At 44.5% G+C, this 19,506-nt stretch overlaps 1 protein-coding gene across 3 annotated transcripts in view; it reads right to left on the reverse strand.

Moving 5' to 3' along the window:
• Positions 1–19,506, reverse strand: part of MBTPS1 (membrane bound transcription factor peptidase, site 1) — a 53,241-nt gene that overhangs the window by 20,781 nt on the left and 12,954 nt on the right. For all 3 annotated transcript variants that reach the window (XM_028534744.2, XM_028534745.2, XM_036012270.1), the window contains 8 exons: positions 17,249–17,452; positions 15,243–15,353; positions 14,682–14,791; positions 13,260–13,376; positions 12,794–12,861; positions 9,100–9,202; positions 7,208–7,359; positions 4,524–4,685 (listed from right to left, as the gene is read on the reverse strand). In XM_028534744.2, the coding sequence (XP_028390545.1) occupies positions 4,524–4,685; positions 7,208–7,359; positions 9,100–9,202; positions 12,794–12,861; positions 13,260–13,376; positions 14,682–14,791; positions 15,243–15,353; positions 17,249–17,452 (1,027 nt within the window). The remainder of the gene's footprint in view (positions 1–4,523; positions 4,686–7,207; positions 7,360–9,099; positions 9,203–12,793; positions 12,862–13,259; positions 13,377–14,681; positions 14,792–15,242; positions 15,354–17,248; positions 17,453–19,506) is intronic.

The raw sequence follows: 19,506 nt of genomic DNA on the forward strand, positions 1-19,506 counted from the left end.
CATCACAGAGCTCCTTCACCCAGCAATCCCACTTCTAAGAATTTTCTCTGCAGACACAGCTTCAACAAAACTAAAATGCTAGACACAAGGTTATTCTAAGCAATAGTTCATAACTGCAAAATGCTGGAAACAATTTAAATGCCCAAATATAAATAAATGGATGAATAAACTATGGTACAACCACACTATGCAGCTGTAAAAAGAAGGAAGATCTCTATGAATCAATGCAGAGTGATTTTCAGGATACTGTTAAATGAGAAAAGCAAAGTGCAAAGAATATTTGTAGTAATGCTATCCTTTAAGAAAGGGCACATAAAAAGTATAGGGTGGGCAAGTAGGTTTACAGTTGTAAGTATGCAAAACAGGGTTTGTTCTTTTATTATTACTAATTATTGTATTATTTTTCTATACCAACAACTGTAAACCTACATTTGCCTACCCAGTATACATGTATCTGTTCACTTGTGCAAAAAGAAATACAAGAAAGATAAACCAACAACTGAGATTGTTACCCACAGGGGTGAGGGGGACAGTGCGGAGAGAATGGGGGAGTGGGAACAGGGACAGACAGATGAGGTCACATTTGTGTGCAGTTCTGACCTTAGAGCCATGGTAATACTTCACACACCCGATACATAACTAGTTAAAATCAACCAGAAGGGGGGGGGGGATCCAAAAAGAGATACGAACATTGACAGATGAATTCAACTGTATTAAAACTGACTAGCAAAACCACACTGATAGGGTGCAGACAAAAAGAATTAACCTAACTTTGGAAAACAGTGTGACTATATTCTGTAAAGCTGAAGATAAAAAGAACTCAACATAAATACTGTACTCAAGTTAGTAAATTTGTTTTTCAAAAACTACTCAACATGCATATACCAGGACAGAGCAGATACGTAAACGAATTGTGGATGACGACGGCCAGGTTTCCTGCTGAGCGCAGCGGCAAGGAGCACAGCAGGTGCCCAGGTGCTGGTGTCTCAACACTGCTCTCCAACGAAAGGGCCCAGGCTGCTCGGAGAAAGCACTGAGACCAAGGCTGAACATGAACATGGTGTGCTGCCAAGCAGTGAGAAAAAGCACTCAAAAAATGATGGAGACATCTGAAAAGACAGGAGCCAACTAGAAGGAGCTCACATTGGCCAAATCAGGGACAATTTGAGCAACAAAATAAACAATGATATTATTGGAATGTAACCCACAGAGTCAAATAAATATCTGTGTTTCCATGCTGAATAAATAACTGAATAAGTAAATGGAAGAGAAGAGACAGCTCTTCCTTACAGTAGAATTTGACTTAATGAGTGAGAGAAATATAAAGTCACCATGGGGCGACCTCTGCAGTACTAATCACTGCAGGCAAGGACAATCAATGGGTGTTAAAATTAGTGAGTGAAAATGTTAAGCAACAAGATCTTCTGAAAGTGAACCCCCATGAGTGACACTTAGTAACTCACAAAGGGACAAACGGTAACTGCAGGGGAGAAACCTGGCAGATGCCACCTAAGGCAGGCTCCAGGGGCCATGCAGCTGAGCACAGCTATGGACACCTCCTGCTGCTGCCCCTCCAGACCCTCCACCAGCTCTGTGCCAAGGCCTGCTTCCCCTCACATCTCCCAGGGCTGCTCCTATCCAATGACGGAACACACAGGGGTACTAGGGCAGGCCAGTCCCTGTGGGACAGAGGGTCCTCTAACAGGTGACCTTGGTGCAAGGATTCCCCCATCAGCAGGCACATTTTCAGACCTGTGCTGCAGGCTGTGTGCCTTCCTTTGTAACCCTCCTTCCTCCCACCTCTTTTTGCAGGCACTGGGTCAGCATGGCAGTCCCGAGACTCTCTTGCCTCTTCCTGCCTCCTTCCCTTATCTTTCACAGGCCCCTCTCCCCAAACAGCTCTCTTGGGCAGCTAACCCCATCTCAGGGTCTGCTTCCTGGAGGGCCTGGACTGACACATCACCTAAATTAAATGATGCAAATGAACTCTGCCAGTAATGAGAGGAAGAACGCTAAGGAAGTGTCCTCGATTGGAGGAGACCAAGGAGACCTGACAACTAAAGACAATGTGAGATGCCAGACTGGATCCTGGGCCAGGAAAAGGACAGTAGTGGAATAATGGGTGAAAACTGAATACATCCTACAGGTTAATCAATGGTAATGTATTGAGTGATTTCCAGACTTTGAGGTTTATACTACAGGGTGGGGCAATAGTAGGTTTACAGTTGTTTGTATAGAAAATGCAATAAATAAATAACTTATTCACCGTGTATAACTCGCACCCATGATTTTGGCCCAAACTTTCGGGGAAAAAAAGTCTTTCGATTTTTAATTCAATTATTTATATTTAGAAACAAAACTGATTACTGTATTCCAGGATATTACTTTGCATATGGATATCATTAATGCTTTCTAGAGTTACACTTTTAATGCATAAGCATAAATAAAAAAATTAAGAACACATATAGATACAGGCCCTAGCTGGTGTAGTTCAGTGGATTGAGTGCAGGCCTGTAAACCAAAGCTTCGCTGGTTTGATTCCCAGTCAGGGCACATGCCTGGGTTGCAGGCCATATCCCCAGTATGGGGTGTGCTAGAGGCAACCATACATTGATGTTTCTCTCCCTCTTTCTCCCTTCCTTCCCCATCTCTCTAAAATAAGTAAATAAAATCTTACAAAAAAAACATACATATACAGAATTAGTACTACCCACATATAATGTGCATCCTTATTTTTCCCTCAAAAATTTGGGCATAAGGTGCACATTATACATGGCAAAATACAGTAATAATACAAGAACAAACTCTGTGTTTCAGGTACAACTATGAACTTACTTTCTGCCCACCTCTGTATGATTATGTAAGATGTTAACATTAGGGAGAGCTGGGTGAAAGACAATGGATCCTCATGCACTACTTCTGAAACTGCTGTAAATCTAAAATATTCAAAATTAAAAATTTAAAAAAATTTCTTACCAAAAACACATAACCTCAAACTGATCATAAAAAAGCATCAGCTCTGGCTGATATGGCTCAGTGGATTGAGCACCAGCCTGTGAACCAAAGGGTCACCAGTTTGATTCCCAGTCAGGGCACATGCCTGGGTTGTGGGCCAGGTTCCCAGTAGGGGGCTCGTGAGAGGCAACCACACATTGATGTTTTTCTTCCTCTCTTTCTCCCTCCCTTCCCAACTGTCTAAAAATAAAATAAACAAACTCTTTTTTAAAAAAGCATCAAAGGAGAGAACCCTAGAAGCAGCAAGAGCTAAGGAGGCAGTTGCCTACAAAGGAGTTCCTATCAGACTGTCAGCTGATTTCTCAAAAGAGACCTTACAGGCAAGAACGGGCTGGAAAGAGGTATTCCAAGTCAAGAAAGGCAAGGACCTACATCCAAGATTGCTCTATCCAGCAAAGCTCTCATTTAGAATGGAAGGGCAGATAAAGTGCTTCTCAGATGAGGTCAAGTTAAAGGAGTTCATCATCATGAAGCCCTTATTATATGAAATGTTAAAGGGATTTATCTAAGAAATCCCTTTACTGTACATAAAAAATATGTACAGTAAAATGGCAGCAAACACAATTATCAACTACCACACCTAAAACAAAAACAAACTAAGCAAACTACTACAACAGGAACAGAACCACAGAAATGGAGATCACATGGAAGGTTATCAATGGGGCAGTGGGAGGAGGAGAGACGGAGAAAAGGTACAGAGAGTAAGTAGCATAGATGGTAGGTAGAAAATACACAGGGGGAAAGCAATAACAGTATGGGGAAAGTAGAAGCCAAAGAACTTATATGTATGACACATGGACATGAACTAAAGGGGGGGGGAATGTGGGTGGGAAGGTGGGTGGAGGGGAGTGAAGGGGAGAAACTGGAACAACTGTAATAGCATAATCAATACAATATATTTTATAAAAAAGCATCGGATAAACCCATGGCAAGACAGTGTCTACAAAATAAGTAACCCGCACTCCCAAAGGAGTCAGTCGTAAATGACAAGACAGGTGAACTGTCAAAGGCTTAGGACACCAAGAAGACATGACAACTAAATGCAACGTGGGGCCTGGATCCTGGACTCAGCAGAGAACATGAGGGGAAAACTGTTGAGCTATGACTAAAGCCTGCGAGTTTATTACAGTATCAATGTTCGCTTGTTAGTTTTAATAGTTAAGTTGTGGTCATTTAAGATGTTGGCATTACAGGAAGCTCAGTAAAGGGTATATGAAAACGCTTTATACCATTTTTGCAAATTCCTGTAAACACAAGATTATTTCAAAAGAAAGTTTTAACAGGAAATCATTTCAAACCATTCATATTAAAAATAACAGGACATCAGGGAGGAGAGAGCAGTTCAAGTTCTGGCAGCCGAAGCGGCAGAGTGAAGCTCTCCACAGGGACCCTGAGAGTAGTGTGACCAGCGACTGGTTCCCGTTTGGAGGCTAATATTCTGGGCAGAGGGAAAACGCCCACAGAACGCAGCAAAGGCAGAGGCCTGTTCAAAAGGAAAACGTACTCACCTTGCCTGAGGTTTGTAGCTGTTGAGGATCTGATAGGCTCTGAGCAGGTCCAGCTTGCCGTGGCCTTGCTCAAACATATTGACACCAGGAAGCCTCCGGGCTGACGCAATCAGAGCCTGCTTCATACTGGCCGGATTCACCAGTTCACGTTTCTGGACGGTGCTGGGGGAAAAACCATGTATTTGCTCATTTTCTTGTAAAAGAATGAAAATCGGATTATTCCTAACCTACAAATGTGCAAATGTGACCTCCAATCTTGTTCTATCTGCAATGAAAGCTTCTTTGGTAGGGCCCGTGCCAAGATAAAAATGAACGTGTCTCATTTCTGTACCACCTTCTGGAGTGACCAGTTATTAGCCTCCCTCGTGGCTTGTGAGAACAGTGACTCACAGACGAGTGCTTATTTATACTAAATGGGTCAGAAAAACATATTTTTCCAACTAAATCAACCTTACAGGTTGTAGGCGGCAAGAAAGGGTAAGAGGTATTGGCTCCTCAGAGGAAGCCAGGAAGGAGACGACGGACTGGGACACGACCTAGCTGGGAAAAGCAAAGGAAAACAGATGGGTTCTGGAAAGGGAAGCTGATGCAAGACAGGCAAGAGGCACAGCACTGGGGGAAGGCCCCGTCTCCACAGCGAAAGCCTGCCTTTTTGTTTCGGAGGCCTCTGTGGAGTCATCTGGTGGATGCAGCCTAACGGAACCGTGAGAACTGAGGCCCCCTTGAGTTTCACCACCAGGACACATCAGGACAGACTGGAACACTCAGCTCTAATTGGCTAGGAACTCAGGGACGCCTAGGCAGTATCAACTTCTTAAGAATGCTAGCATTAAAAATTCGTTTTTGTGTGTCTATGTATTATAAATACAAGTAAATTTTAAGCTCTAAATACAGAGAAGAAAATCCAGTAAGCAAAAAAAACTCTGCTAAGTCCCTAAATCTTTTTCTGTAATGCCAATTATTGGTTTGGAGTGTATGCAGGTTGTTTTGTTTTTTTAAACAGGTCTGGATGGGAAATCTGACATAAGGAGAAAAGGACATAAAATTCTCAATGAAAATAAAGAATCGCTAAAAGCTCAACTATAGGTCAACTATCTTCCCCTCTTCCTGCCAATAAAGCAAGACCAAAGGTCAGGTTCTAGTTCTTCATGGAGCTGGAAGCTAAGGAAGCAGTTTTTCGTTGCTTGGCACCAGTTCGGAGCTATTTGTCAGGCCATAAAAATACTTCGGAACTACCACAGTGGCATTTTCATCTGCTGCAGGGAGATGGGGGAAGTGAAAGGTTTCCCTGACACTGAAAATGTCTGCGCTTGGAGATGCCACTGGAAATGGAAAGCTCACTCTCCTCATCCCCCCACTCATCTGACAGGAGGGAGATTTGACAGACTTAAGAGCGGAGTCTGAAACCACACCCCTGCTAAAAACCACAGCACGTGAGAGACGTACATCTGTATTTTTTGTTTACAATCAACAAGAGTGAAAACAAGGGCACTAGGACAGAAGCCCAAGTGAGCCAGGTAACTCCACAGTCTGCATTCCCTTCCCGCTTCTCTCACTGCACGTAACAGTGAGAAAACCAGCTGGAACAGAGGGACAATGTTTCCACCAGGCACATTTATTCTTCAAAGACTACTCTGGCCAACGTCAACAATTTCAAGAATTTGGCTCCCAACTACAAAGAAAGAGTGAGAAAGGAGGAAAAGAGGTAAACATCTACCTTTATGGAGGATTACTAATAAAAACATCTCTGGCATTAGGAGCTAAAATCAACATAAATTTACTTGCTTTTAAAGAGAAATTTAAATATAAAAACATTCACTATCATTTGCCTGTTCTAATTTAATTTTAAAGTTAACATAAAGGATAGCTTTAAAAAATGTAGAGTTTTGTGTTATCACAACACAAAAGCTCAGCTAAAGCCTCACGGTCTAAAATACAAAATACACAGTAAGTGCTGGCCGCTAAAACACCTTTTATAATCTCAGAGAGAGGCACCATGGCCTAAGAGCTTGTGCGCGTCGGTTCCAGCGGACTACCTCTGAGAACTTCTGGTTTCGTTAACTGCAAAATTAAGGATCGATCACTAAGCTCCATTCGAACCACAGATGGGATTCAACAAGACAAAGAGAGTAAGCAAATTACAGAGAGAAACTTGTCCCTCCTAAAGCAGTGGTGACCGTCAGTTCCGCTGTCTGCTCTGACAGCGCCTAACAGAGAACATTAAAAGGTGCATTCCCAAGGAAGTGGAGAACGTGGCAGGGAACGGCTTACTGTCCGATCCCTGCCTGACAGACACACTTGTTTGGGCACCACAAACACAGCTGTGGCACAGAAATGGGATACAAGCAAACAAACAGGGACAGAGGGACATGGGGATCTCTGTACTGTCCTCTCAATTTTGCTGTGAACCTAAAATTCCTCTAAAAAATCTTTTAAAAAGACCGTAACAGGTATTCTGTCCTTATACGTTGCTTTACTGGTCTGACTTTACAGTGTGTTCCCATGCACACCCTCTAACTCTGACAAGAATCCTCTATCCAAAATGCACTCTGACCTCTTTAGTGGTGACACAGAAACAGATAGGGCAAGGTCACATGAAATGCTCTTGAACTCTAAGCTGGTGACAAGCAAGACTCAGCTCTCAGTCTGCTAGCACCACCTTCTCTCTGCTGGGCAACACTCACCTTACTAGCAAGGTGACAGCGCCGGCGACCACCGGAGAAGCCACACTGGTCCCCGAGAGGGCCCTGCATCCTCCTTTCATACCGGAGCCCCTCACTCCAGCACCATAGGTGACAATGTCAGGTTTCACTCGGCCATAGCCTCCTGGTAGCTCCTGTAAGTAAAAGCAGGTCAGTTTGCACCACAGCGCACACACTGGCACACACCTGCATGTGGTCAGCAGCGAATAAAACCAGAACAGAAGTGTGGGCTATTTAAATATACTTTGTAAGGTACTGGCTTTAGTCTGAAATTCATAGCAATACAGAAAACAAACTTAAATGATAATATAGAAAATATAAGTCTTTTTCAGAGTGTTTTATAATAACCAGTGCAATAGTAATGCTATAAAGCAATTAAAAAGTGAGTATTTTAAATTTTATCATGCAACACTAGAAATAAGAAACTAGTTTATCTCTAGATAACTTAAAAATTAGAAATATCTCAGAAAAAAACAAAATTAATATTAAAAATAAGGAAAAGGAACATTTTCTTTATAAGGAAATAAAGTACATAATATATATTACTGAAGATTTTAATCTGCCACCAAAAGGGAAAATAAAAATCATTCAGAATGATAAATGTAACTGTATGAATAACAAGATTTTAACTGAATACTCTGAAATTTCCTGGAAACTGAGCCAAAATGACAATTTCAACAGGATCTTATGTTCTGCAGAAAGAAGTACCCCAAATGAAGTGAAAAAACCTTTCACGGCAATCAATCAAAAATGGACTTTGCATCCATATGTGGGACACTACATAAAGATTATCTTCAATTACAGCTCTGTAGATAATTCAAACATTTATCAAAACACCATTAAGAAACAAGGCCTTGATAAAGGCCAAGGGACTAAAAATGCATTATGATTCTGTGAAAGTGTTTACAAGGGAGCCAGAGAAACATCAACTGGTGGGGCCTCTTCCAAGTACTCCGCAGCACAAAGAAAGTGCTGCAGGAGCACAGGTGAACCGGGAGGAAACACATCCCTGGACCGACTTTCTCAGGGTGCGGTCCCCCAGACTGAGACGACTATCGAACACCATCAAAAAGAAGGCATCTGAGCGCTCCAGCGTGGACCCACTGTGGGGCCGACTGAAAACGGTGCCCAGAGAGGCAACACTGTAGAGGGAGAAGGCCGTCCCATAAAGTGAAGCCGTGTGGACAAGGCCACAATGTTCTCAGGAGGCTGTGACTCTTTTTTCTAGGATTTCCCAAGACCTGAAAGCTTGGCACCCTTGACTCAGAGCATCCCGCAGGTGGTCTGACCCTGACGACTGCAAGGGCAGACAAGAGTGCCCACTGTTGCCTGAGGGAGCGTCTAACTCGCACTCCACCTCTGTTCTGGTGGGCAGAGGAGGGTGAATCAGCTACAAAGTTAAACCCGGAATAACTGTATTAATTAACTTGCCAGAGTTACTTCCATTATGTCCAGCTAAATACAATTATTTCTGTGTCATCAGAGTTGATATTAAATTCTTCTCACTAGCTTCTTTTGCTTTGTAAGGCCAAAAATATCATCTCACCTAGGAGCACCGAGGACTGTCCACCTTCCTACTAGTTAGGACAACTGGGCATGAATCCAGCTGACCTAGAAATGAAAAGAAGTGGAACCAGGAAACACCACTCAGAACCAGCCCCTCCCTGACACACCACAGTGAAGTGGTAGATGTCAAAGGGGCCAGACCTCATGTCCTCGTGGCTGGGCAAGTACCCACGGGCCTGGCTGTGCCAACCTGCCTGTGCAGGCTGGGCTCACAAGCTGCTTTTCCATCTGTGCACTTATAGATAACACCCAAGGGTGCTGAGACAAAAGGTTCCTTTAGGCACATTCAACCAATGAAAAAAGCCTACCCAGGTAGTCATTCCCCTCGAAGAGAAGCGGGCGATGTTATCCTCAAAGTCAATGCCGCCTACTCCAATCACATCCATTTGATCAGCAGGGTTATTCAGAGTGCTAAATTGAGGCACAAAAACAAGAAAGAAGTAATTTTAAATGAATATTTCAAATAAGGGCAGCTCCTCCCCCAAAATCTAAGACCATATTAGGTTCTTCTGTGCAAGACGTGCGGCTGAGACGGACTGCAGTACTTCCACCTGTCCTGTGGGGCTGTGCTCACTGCCACCCTCCCACTGGCTCCGATCGTTTCCTCACACCTGAACACCCACCCATTCATACCTTCCCTCCCCATCTGCTTATCATGCTTCAGCCCAAGACTTACCTTTTCCCTCACTACCTCCAGGCCCGAAGGAATCCCCCTTCCTTAACTTCACAAGATTTAACACTATGACAACTGACCACCTGATACATTCTCGCATCACTTTCAAATTGCTCCAAGTGTATTCATCTTGACCCCCCTGAATTAAAGGAACTACAATCTCATGTTTGCAGCTGCCACGGTCAGGAGTTAGTTCCCAGCCATTCGGTGCAAGGTGCCCCACCTTCCGCATGGGACCGTGGCAACGACTGTCATTACTCTGTCATCCTGAGCTCCTCAAAGAGAAGACGGAAAGAAAAAAACACAAAATTCTCCTCAATACCTCATGTGTACTAGATCTGCAAGGAAATTATGGTGAACTCTAAAATGACAAAAATGTTTAAACTATAAAATCAAGATATAAATTTAAATGCAGCTAAACTATTTTAAAGTCTAAAACAACCAGTTACGAAACTGCATTTCTGAGCTCTTTATCTATTACAAACAGCTTACTACCAAAAAAAAAAAAAAAAAAAAAAAAGAACAACTTTGGCAATTCAATAACCAAAACTGATTCCAAGTGGCTTAACCAATATTGGTAGCCAGATTCTAGAGCATGCACTTTTAACCAACTGTTTTAAACCACGGTGAGTCAACCGTGACACTTCCTTCTTGGCCCACTGGCCACTGACATGCTACCAGGTGGTTGTTCAGAGGCACTAACAAGTAATATTTTACTGGCTGATGCTAAAAGTTTATGAATTTCTATGAAATCAAGGAGCAGAGCTTAGAATAGAAGTCACTAACAAAACCTCCCATCGCAGTTAACAAAAAACCACCGCTTTCCCACCCTCCCTGTGCCTGTCAGTCCCTATAACAGTGTGCTTTCAACCCTGAAAATGTAAGGGAAGGCATCAAGACATCTGGTTGGTGCTGAAAGCAAGGAGCTGCAGCTACAGACCTGCTGCACCATTTGGTCTAAGTGTCAAGGATGCAGGACCCAAAGAGAGCTCACGGCAAGGGGTACCTGGGGAGATGAGCATTATTTCCAGACTAGTCAGCTCAGTGTCTGCAATGAGTGCCTCAGCAATTGGTACACTACTGTCACTGAACCAGCCCTACCCAAGGCCCCAGTAGTAAGCAGCAGTGCGCAAGCTGTACTATTCTGATTACGTGCCATTCCCAGCACTACAAAGCAGCTGGCACATGCCAGCCTCTGTGCAGCTCTGAGATGATAGGATGAATCTGACACAGGGCCCTCCTGTCCAGGGTCTCCTCTCATACACTGGAACAAGTAACTCTTTGTTTAGGAGCCACTGAATGTAACTGCCCAGAGAAGTCACAGGATTTCAGAAGAGCAACTAGTGTGTGGCCAGTCAGAATGGCATGTGGAAGAGCTGGGAGTCCTGAGGTGTGAGCAGAAGGCAAGCCGGGAAGGTCGGTGACAGGGACAGGTGATGAAGGCTCGGATGAATGTGGTCCCCCACAGGGAGACCCAGGAGGAGACCACACCTGAGGAAGATGTACGCACAGTAGGGAAAAAGAAAGCTGAGCCAACACCACATGGCCCATAGATCCTAAGTATTTACTATCTGATCCTTTTATAGAAAAAGTCTGCCAACGTCAGGCTGGAATACTCAGGACCCTGAAAACCAAGAAGAAAAAAATCACTTGATTTGGCAATAATCCACGGCAGAACCTGGAATAAGAAAACTGCTAGAACATGTGTTTTGACAGAGAAACGCAGACAAAAAAAGGGAGAACAAAACAGCCAACACTTACAGAGGCTCCGTATTCACAGTGCTTTCCCTCCGCTGTCTGACTTCCTTCTCAAAACAGCCAACCCATCGGGGGCAGGTCGCACACCTGCCTGTGACAGGCAAGGGGTCTGAGGCTCGAAGAGTAAGGGCCCCACAGCCGGAAAGGGGCAGGCGGGACTAGTCTGGCTCCACACCTGCGTGTTCCCCACAACCCCGCGTCGCCCATGCAGAAAGAGCTGGGGTGGGAAAGACTGAAGGCAGGAGGACAGGCTAGGAAACCACCTGATAACCTAGTGACCCTGAACTGATGAGGGCTGGCCTGGGGTGGACACATCAGAAATGGGAGAAGTGGCAAACGGTTGAAAAAGAAAACAAGAAAACCTGATGAGATTATTTAGAAATTGGCGTTTCTCACAGTAGAGCTATAGTTTGAAATGCCACCTGTTGGTCGAAACATGCATTACTGACGATGCAGGAAAACCCAGTACCGGGACCCCTCACAAGGAGACAGAATCCTCACTAAAGAATTCTTAGGTTAGGAATGTGACTGCCAATAAGTATGGTTTTTGACCTATAAAAGCATTTATTTCATATATGCACCCTAACCTTATGCCCTGAACCCTCTGCATCAGCTCAGCCAGTCAAGAAGGCCCCTTGCTCTCCCTAGCACGCACCCCAGGGATGTTCGCTGTGAGACGCAGGGAGTCTTTCCACAGGCTCAAGCACACGTCTTTGCTGTGTGCACCATGGACACACATGCATGTGGGAGGGAACACACACATTCGTGTCAACCTCTACGGGGCTATGACACACTGAGGGCAGACCCTGGTGACCTCCAACTCTTTGTCGCTGCACCGAACTAGACACATCCTGGGTACCCAATAAAGGAGGGTGACAAATCCTACTGCAAACGCATCTCAGCACAAGAGATTTATACATATCACGCAGAGAATGGGAAGTGGAGCTGGAGGTAGAAATAAAACTGGGATCTCTAACCAAAGTCCACTGCCTGTGAGTCAGTGACTCACGTTCCGCATCTCACTACCACTGCACAGCACAAAGGAGGGTTTCTGGGCCACCGTCCTCTCCACTTCCCCCATCCCCTCCCTCTGTCAACCTCCAGAGCACCATCGGTGTCTCCTGTGCCTTCTCCCATGCTAGTTTCACTGTGTTTGCACCTTATTTTTCCTGAAGAGGTAGACCCCTCATCTACCTATCTCCTCACGCCTGTGCGTGGTACAGACTGGGTCTCAAAAAATATTGCAGAGCTCATTTATTTCTAATCGATTGACTTCCTGACTGACTTTGAAAAAAAGTGTAATAAAAACTTTAGGCCTCCAAATTTCTATTTAAAGCAAAGTAAAAAAGAAATTAAACAGAAACAAGACTGGCCTTGAGTTGCCAACTGCTGAAGCAAGTGACGCAGGAACCCGAGTTCACCGTGCAGCCCCCTTGTTCCCATGTCGGAAATTCCCACACGCAGTGTAAGACAGACACAAACGGCAACAGGCCGACACAGAAGCAGACGGCATGTTTCAGTCACTTCAGAGAACAAAGGCTCCCGAGTGCGTCCCCACTGCGGGTACATACCCATACAGAGGCCCGTCGTTACCGATCGCAGAGACCATGATCACGTTGTTGGCTGTTAGCTCCCACACCTACAAAATCAGCAAGCACTTAATTGTGAAAGCACACCACTTTTAAACAATCAACAGAGAACTGCCAAAAAATAACCACAACTTTGAAAAACAGTCCTAAATGAAAGGGTCCCCACTGAAAGCACATTCAGAAATGATCAAAGCCAGCATGCAGGACTAGGCAGCACACGCTGCAGACGCCGGCTTTCCAGGCGTGTTCAGAAAACACAGGTGGTGTGTTTACATGGGAAGTAATCCCCAAGGCACCATGTGCTACTTCCACTGCAAGTCACTGAAGCTCAGGCCACCTCCCACCTGTCCTTAGGAAGCAGTCACCTTGAGGGAGAAAGCCCTCAGAGTCGGGCATGTGAAAAGGAGCCGTCACCAAATGCGACCTTCTGTGCGGTGACGCTACCAACCTTGTCCACGAAGGGATGGTCCATGAAGTCGGGGCCGCCGATGCTGAGGTTGAGCACGTCGATCTTCTTCAGGATGGCGTAGTTGAAGGCGTCCAGGAACCAGGACGTGTAGGACACCTGGTCAGTGTTAACACAGCCCTTCAGGTGTTTCAGTGGAAGTCTCAAAGCGCCACAAGTGAGTTTTTCATTTTACGGGCAGAGTCTGAACTCTTAGCAGCATGAGGTACTAACTTAAATTTCAGAAATCAATCCCAAAGACAAGTGATACCCAAAAATGTAAACTAGTACATCCAGAAACCCCCACCCGCTGGAGGCAGCGGGGCTTCAGCAACAGAGCGTGCTCTGGGGGCGCCGGTCTCTCCGGGCCTCAGGTACAGCTCCTTACTGTACAGTACACAAAATCCCGAACTTCCAACTGCCCCTCTTATAAAATGATTTATCCTAACACACTTATAGTAAGTCAAGCGTTTCTAAATAGTTCCATGTAGTTCTCTAATAATCTTTATTGCTAAATGGGCTGAAGAATAAATGGCATCAATAAAAATTATTTTACAGAATTGTTTTATTCCTTAGTTTCCTGAAAGAAGCTAAAGTACTTTGTGTATCACCATTTAAATGTGTCTATAAAATACAGAAGTAAACTTACAATGGAAACAAGATGAGTGTATAATTAAAAACCATGTTTTTAAAAGTCTTAAAAAAATAAGACTACGTGTTTATATTTGCTTGTCTATGCCAAAGAAATTCTAGGAGGAGGGGGTGTAAGAGATTGAGCAACTCTCACGAGAGACGGGGGAGCAAGTAAACGCCTGCAGGATGGGGACAGGGTCAGGAGAATCACCCTGTGTTGCCTTTTACATAAATACAAAAACTATGTATCACCTATATTTTTAATTATATTTTAAACATAACTACCAGGACCTTCCCCCCTTTTCTATAAATGGTTTCAAAATGAAGAGTAAAGGAAGAGGCTGATACATCCACATTATTCAGCACGATGCCAGGTGCTGGGCACACAGGCAACGGGCAAGGTCGTCACAGTCCAGTTCGGGTGGCAAAGAGAAGAACCATGCGATTCTTCTCTCAGGCAGAAAGTACAATGAATGTGCCCAGACGTGGCGGCACAGGAGCCTCGACCAGGCCCAAGAGAGAGGAAGAAACAGGCAGTCACAGAATCCCCATGCACAGCTGCCCCAGGCAGGTCTTCAGAGTTCCAGTGAGGCCGACAAGGGTGTAGGGAGAAGGGCAGAGCCACACAGAAGGAACAGCGGGGGACAGCAGGGGACAGCATGGCACATGTGGGACGCCGGCTGCAGCTTGCACTGGCATGAGCTGCATTTCACCCAGCATGTATTTTCTAGAGCTTTAATTTCTCGCATTTTAGTATCAATTCTTTAATTTTCGGGGACCCTCAACACCCACCTGATTGTTGGTAAAGACCCTGAAAATATGAAGTTCAGCATCTGGAGCGAATCCTTGGCATTCCCTCATGCTGGCTATCACACCTGCCACGAATGTGCCGTGGCCCAGCCCTGTTGCCCAACAAGGAAAAGAAGTCATCCAACTGCTGGTAGCATGTGCCAACGCGTAACACTTCAAAGCACCAATTTAACAGGCCCCCTCTGCAGTCCTAGGTGCAGAATCTCCACTCCTCGGCACTGTCTCCCACGCAGAGCCACGCCGTACCTGACCCACTTCTGGGTCAGCCACTCCTGCTCTCTCCCCGACAGGGGGCTTCTCCTCCACCAGGCCCCCCTCTCTTTCCCCTCAAACACTACCTCCCACATCCTGAGACAGTTAGAAAAGTTTCTGCCAAGAGGCAGATTGACAAGCTGAGTGTGTCTGGATAACTATCGCACATGGACTGGTTAAACGCTGGAGAAAGTACTTCACTGAGGAAACGGGGGACGGCAGTGGAGCACGAAGCCCGCCTGAGGCTAGAAAATGCCTCCCCCAGGGTCTCACCACGCCGCTGCCACCTACCGTCGTCCAGCGTTCGCTCGTTGGTCCAATTGGTTCTCTCCTTCACGTTTTTGAAGTGGGGATGCTTCTCACTCAGCCCAGTGTCAAACACAGCAACCCTTACGTTAGCACCTTATTCATAAAAAAAGCAAACACAGTCAGGTTTGAGAAATCATCTTTCTGACTTTTTTTGTCTATAAAATACATCCCTCCTTGGGAGCATGGAGAACATGCCATCAAGGGCCGAAGCTGGCCTGGAGCACACAAGGCAGGTCACGTGCCCCGGGGCCCAGGCTGAGCCCAGGCTGAGAAAAGGGGACAGCTGGGGAATGCCACCGTCTGCTACTACACCAGACCCGAGGGTAAACAGAAATCCCTCTGGACACTCCTCCACTGTCACCAACGCTCCTGGAAGGAACCACCTCTCCCTACTCCTCCACCCACAGGGGTTTTCCCCTCTGATAATTTCCTCCAGGTCTCCATCTACTCGCCTCCTCAGAGAGGTACCCACAAAGCACCTACCCCCAGGAGAGGGGCAACTATCTGCTGAGTCTGCTTCAGGTTCTGCCCAAAAGCCATCGGCACCAATGGGAAGCAACTGATGCTACTCAGATCAAGAAATTCCAGAAAACGGAGGAAAAAACTAAGATAAGTCTATTATTTAACAGCTGAAAGTGTAATGAAGGTAAATCCCTCACTATATTGCGGTTCACTCACTGCGGCTTCACCGTATCTCAGGTTTTAAAAACTCAAGGGACAACTGTATACTTCACTGGTGAGTAACCACACAGAATTTTTTTGTTGTTAAAATTATGTAGGTTTAAGAGTGTAGAAAGTGTTTAAGAGCATATGAAGTGTTTATAAGAGTGTGGGAAAGGTTTATACGAGTGTGGGAAGGGTTTATAAAGCCTTAAAATATACATAAGTGATAAAATAAATGTAACGCCGCTACTTGGCGGATTTTCAAATATCGAGGGGGTCTCTGAAATGTAACTCCCATGATAGATGAGGGATCACTGTAATGTCTTTCTGGTATGAAAGTTGTGTTTACATATCAATACTACCTTAAATAGTTAACTATAGTAAGAGAACCATCAAAATGTATTGCTTACTTTTTAAAAATGCACACATAAAATTGGAAATTTGGTTTGGAAGGGATTAAAAAATGCTCTTCTGAAGATTAGAGAATTTGTTTTGTGAGGGAGTTTTTGCCCTAGAAAGACAAAACCGAGAGAAGACAATCATTCTGATAAAATCAACTCACCACGTGTTAAAAGGTGAAGTTATCTCAGGTGTTCTGAAAGGCAGACAGCTGAGGAACTCAAGGGAGGGGTAGGGCCCCTAAGTCTAGGAGATACAGGTAAAGGCACCTAGACAATCATGACGTGCTGGGGGCTAGGGAAATGGGTTACATTTAAAAGCCAGGGCCCTAACCTTCACATTAGTTGAAAAAGAAATTTTCTGCCATCATGAATCAATAAGAAAAACCACCTTATTGGATGTGAGTTTCTTTCACAGAACATGGTCATTAACATTGCTTCCCGTTTGGAAATAAATGATCAACAAGTGTGAGTCAATCACTTCACCCTTCTGCATACAGGGCAGCACAGCGGAGCAATAAACCCATTTGCATGAAACTGCCCAAATCAAGATAACTGTCTTTGAATTCCATCTCTTTCCCTGAGAAATTATAGAACTTGGCTGGACTACCAGTCGGCCCTAAAGGTGAGCAGTGCTGTATTTGTTCACGTATGTGTCGAGAGGAAAGAATGCTTCACGACCTGCCTCATGTAACCTCAGAAATGGTACAGAAAAAGAAGACGCAGTGAACAGGATTAAACAATTAGAAAAGCCATAGAAACAGATGCCCAGCACAGCAGGAGTCGAAGACGAGGGGCAGTCAACTGTGTCCAGCTCAGCAAATAATGAGAAGCTGAGGTGCACGAGGCCACCTGGCTTCAGCACTAGCATCGAGGGGGCAGCCTCCCGGACACCAGCCCCTGCGCTGCTTCCGTCACAGCACACACCTGTATATCCCATCTGCCAAAGCACGTCCGCCTGCAGCGTCTGGGCAACCTGGCGTGGGATGGCTCTCAGCAACCGTCGACTCGAATGTCTTCCCGTGGCATGCCAGAACCCAGAGCCCAGGGAGAGACTGGCTCTCCGCAGGGGACGGGACGACTGCCACTTCTGGCTCCATCGGGTTTCATTGCAGGGCACTACGGGGTCAGCTAGGGCCAAGGAAGGAAAAATACCCAAATGACACGATGCTAGTCAGGGAGAACAATCACTACAAACAGGATTGACTACCGTCTGAAATCCTGTTTAATCTCCCTTTGCTAGACGGGTTTTCTACATGCAGTTATATTTATAGCATATTATTGGCCACCATGTGGTTCCCAAATAGTTTTTCACCTGGAATTTTATAACCAATGCAAGGCAGAAAGGCTTATAGAAATAATAATTTTTTAATCAATGAAGTCAATTGTGATAGTAAAACTGAAGATTTTTCATCAGCAACTTGCTCTCACTGGAGAAGAAAAAGGGAAGGAGCAAGTTGAAGGCAATGGCTGCTATTCGTCTGAAAGGCTTTACAGTGCTGGATTTCTGGGACAGGAGAGGCCATGTTATCCCATTACACCCATCTCCGGCCAACCAGCAACAGGGCCTTTTCCAACTGCAGTTTTCTCAATATTCTCAATATGCTTCTCTACTAGAGTGCCAACTTTCAAAATGCAAAAGAACTACAGAGGAGTCAGGGCATTTCTGAGGGTGAGGAAACTATGCTGTATCTTAATCTGGTTGATAGGTACCTGACTGACACTTTCATCAAAACTTGCCAAAGTGTTGGCTAAAAGGCACAGATTTTATTACCTATAAATAACTTACTTTTTAAATGGAGAAAGCAAAAGAAATATCACAAGAGCTGTCCCTTTACTTTTCAGAGACTATGCTATAATAAAGAAGAAACTGTATTTCAACTCAGTTTTAACAAGAGCAAATCTGTGCTATTACTGAAGTTCTGTTTATAAACCAAATTACTATCATTTTTATTCTGGTCTTACCAGGCTACACCCATGAAAGTACAGGGAACTGGAAAAATATATAGTCCTGTCAACTCCATTAAGTAATTATTTGCACAATCCAACTGAAATTATTCTGTATTGAACTTCCTGTGTTGATTCTGTTAAGTCAACAGCACGGGACAATAGTGGAGGTACTTACTAAAGAATAATATTTAGAACAAGGGAAGGGTCTGTTCTGCTTTAAGTATTGAATTCAGTTCTGGCTTCACTCTTTGAGAGCAATTTAGGAAAACTGAAGAACATTCAAAGGAAAGCAACTAATATGATGGCGGGACTTGAAATCATGTCATGTGGATAAGTGTTAAAAGAACTGGAGATTTTTATTACCCTAGAAAGAGGCATGGATACCTTCAAAATACATCTTTGAATACTCTCTTATGGAAATCAGGTTAGCTCTGTCTCACAGCTCATGGGGAAGAGCCAGGAATGAGATCCAGAGTGAGACAGGTTTCAGCCTAAACTAAAGCAAAGCTGTCTAACAATAGAGCCATAGAAATAACATTTAATGTCTACCTACAATACCCTAAAACCTGCTAAGCTCTCTCTACACACACTATTTCATTTTATCTTCCTAAGAACCCTATGAGGTAAGTAGTATTATCTTCACTTCTTGGATGAAAGAAGTTGAAACTTAAAGAAAGACTGCTTACCACACAGTCACAAATGACATGCAGAGACACTGGGCCCGTGGGAAGCTATCTCCTGAGTCAGGCACAGCCACGCACGGCAGCAGACTGTCCCATGCAGAGTGTACACAGCCCAACCATGAGGCACTCTGATTACTGTGTTAAAATTAGGCATTTCCGTGTTTCCTAAAATATGCTGAAGCTTTTTAAGATTAAAAGAACAAAAAGGAACACTGTATAATACTTGGCTAATTGTACAAGGTTTGGTTTGTTTTTATCTTCCTGGATTGTCTTGAGGTTATTGCTTTTTAAAGAGAAAAAGCACCACAAAACATCTGGACAACCAGACGGAGCTCTGAAGAACCCAGACACCTGAACCACAAAGCTGACGGAGCCTGGAGCGGCCGGCCACACTATGCAAATCAGTCAGCCTCAGTCCCTGTTCTGCTCTGTGTCTTCTCTTTAACCTCAGAGGCTCTCAGGCCTAGGATGTAAATGAACAAAAATGAAATTTTATCTATTATTTCTTCCAATGAAATAAATAGTAAATGATAACACAACTAGACATGTTCT

The sequence above is a fragment of the Phyllostomus discolor genome, chromosome 12, assembly GCF_004126475.2.
Source record: "Phyllostomus discolor isolate MPI-MPIP mPhyDis1 chromosome 12, mPhyDis1.pri.v3, whole genome shotgun sequence".
Lineage (NCBI taxonomy): Eukaryota > Metazoa > Chordata > Mammalia > Chiroptera > Phyllostomidae > Phyllostomus > Phyllostomus discolor.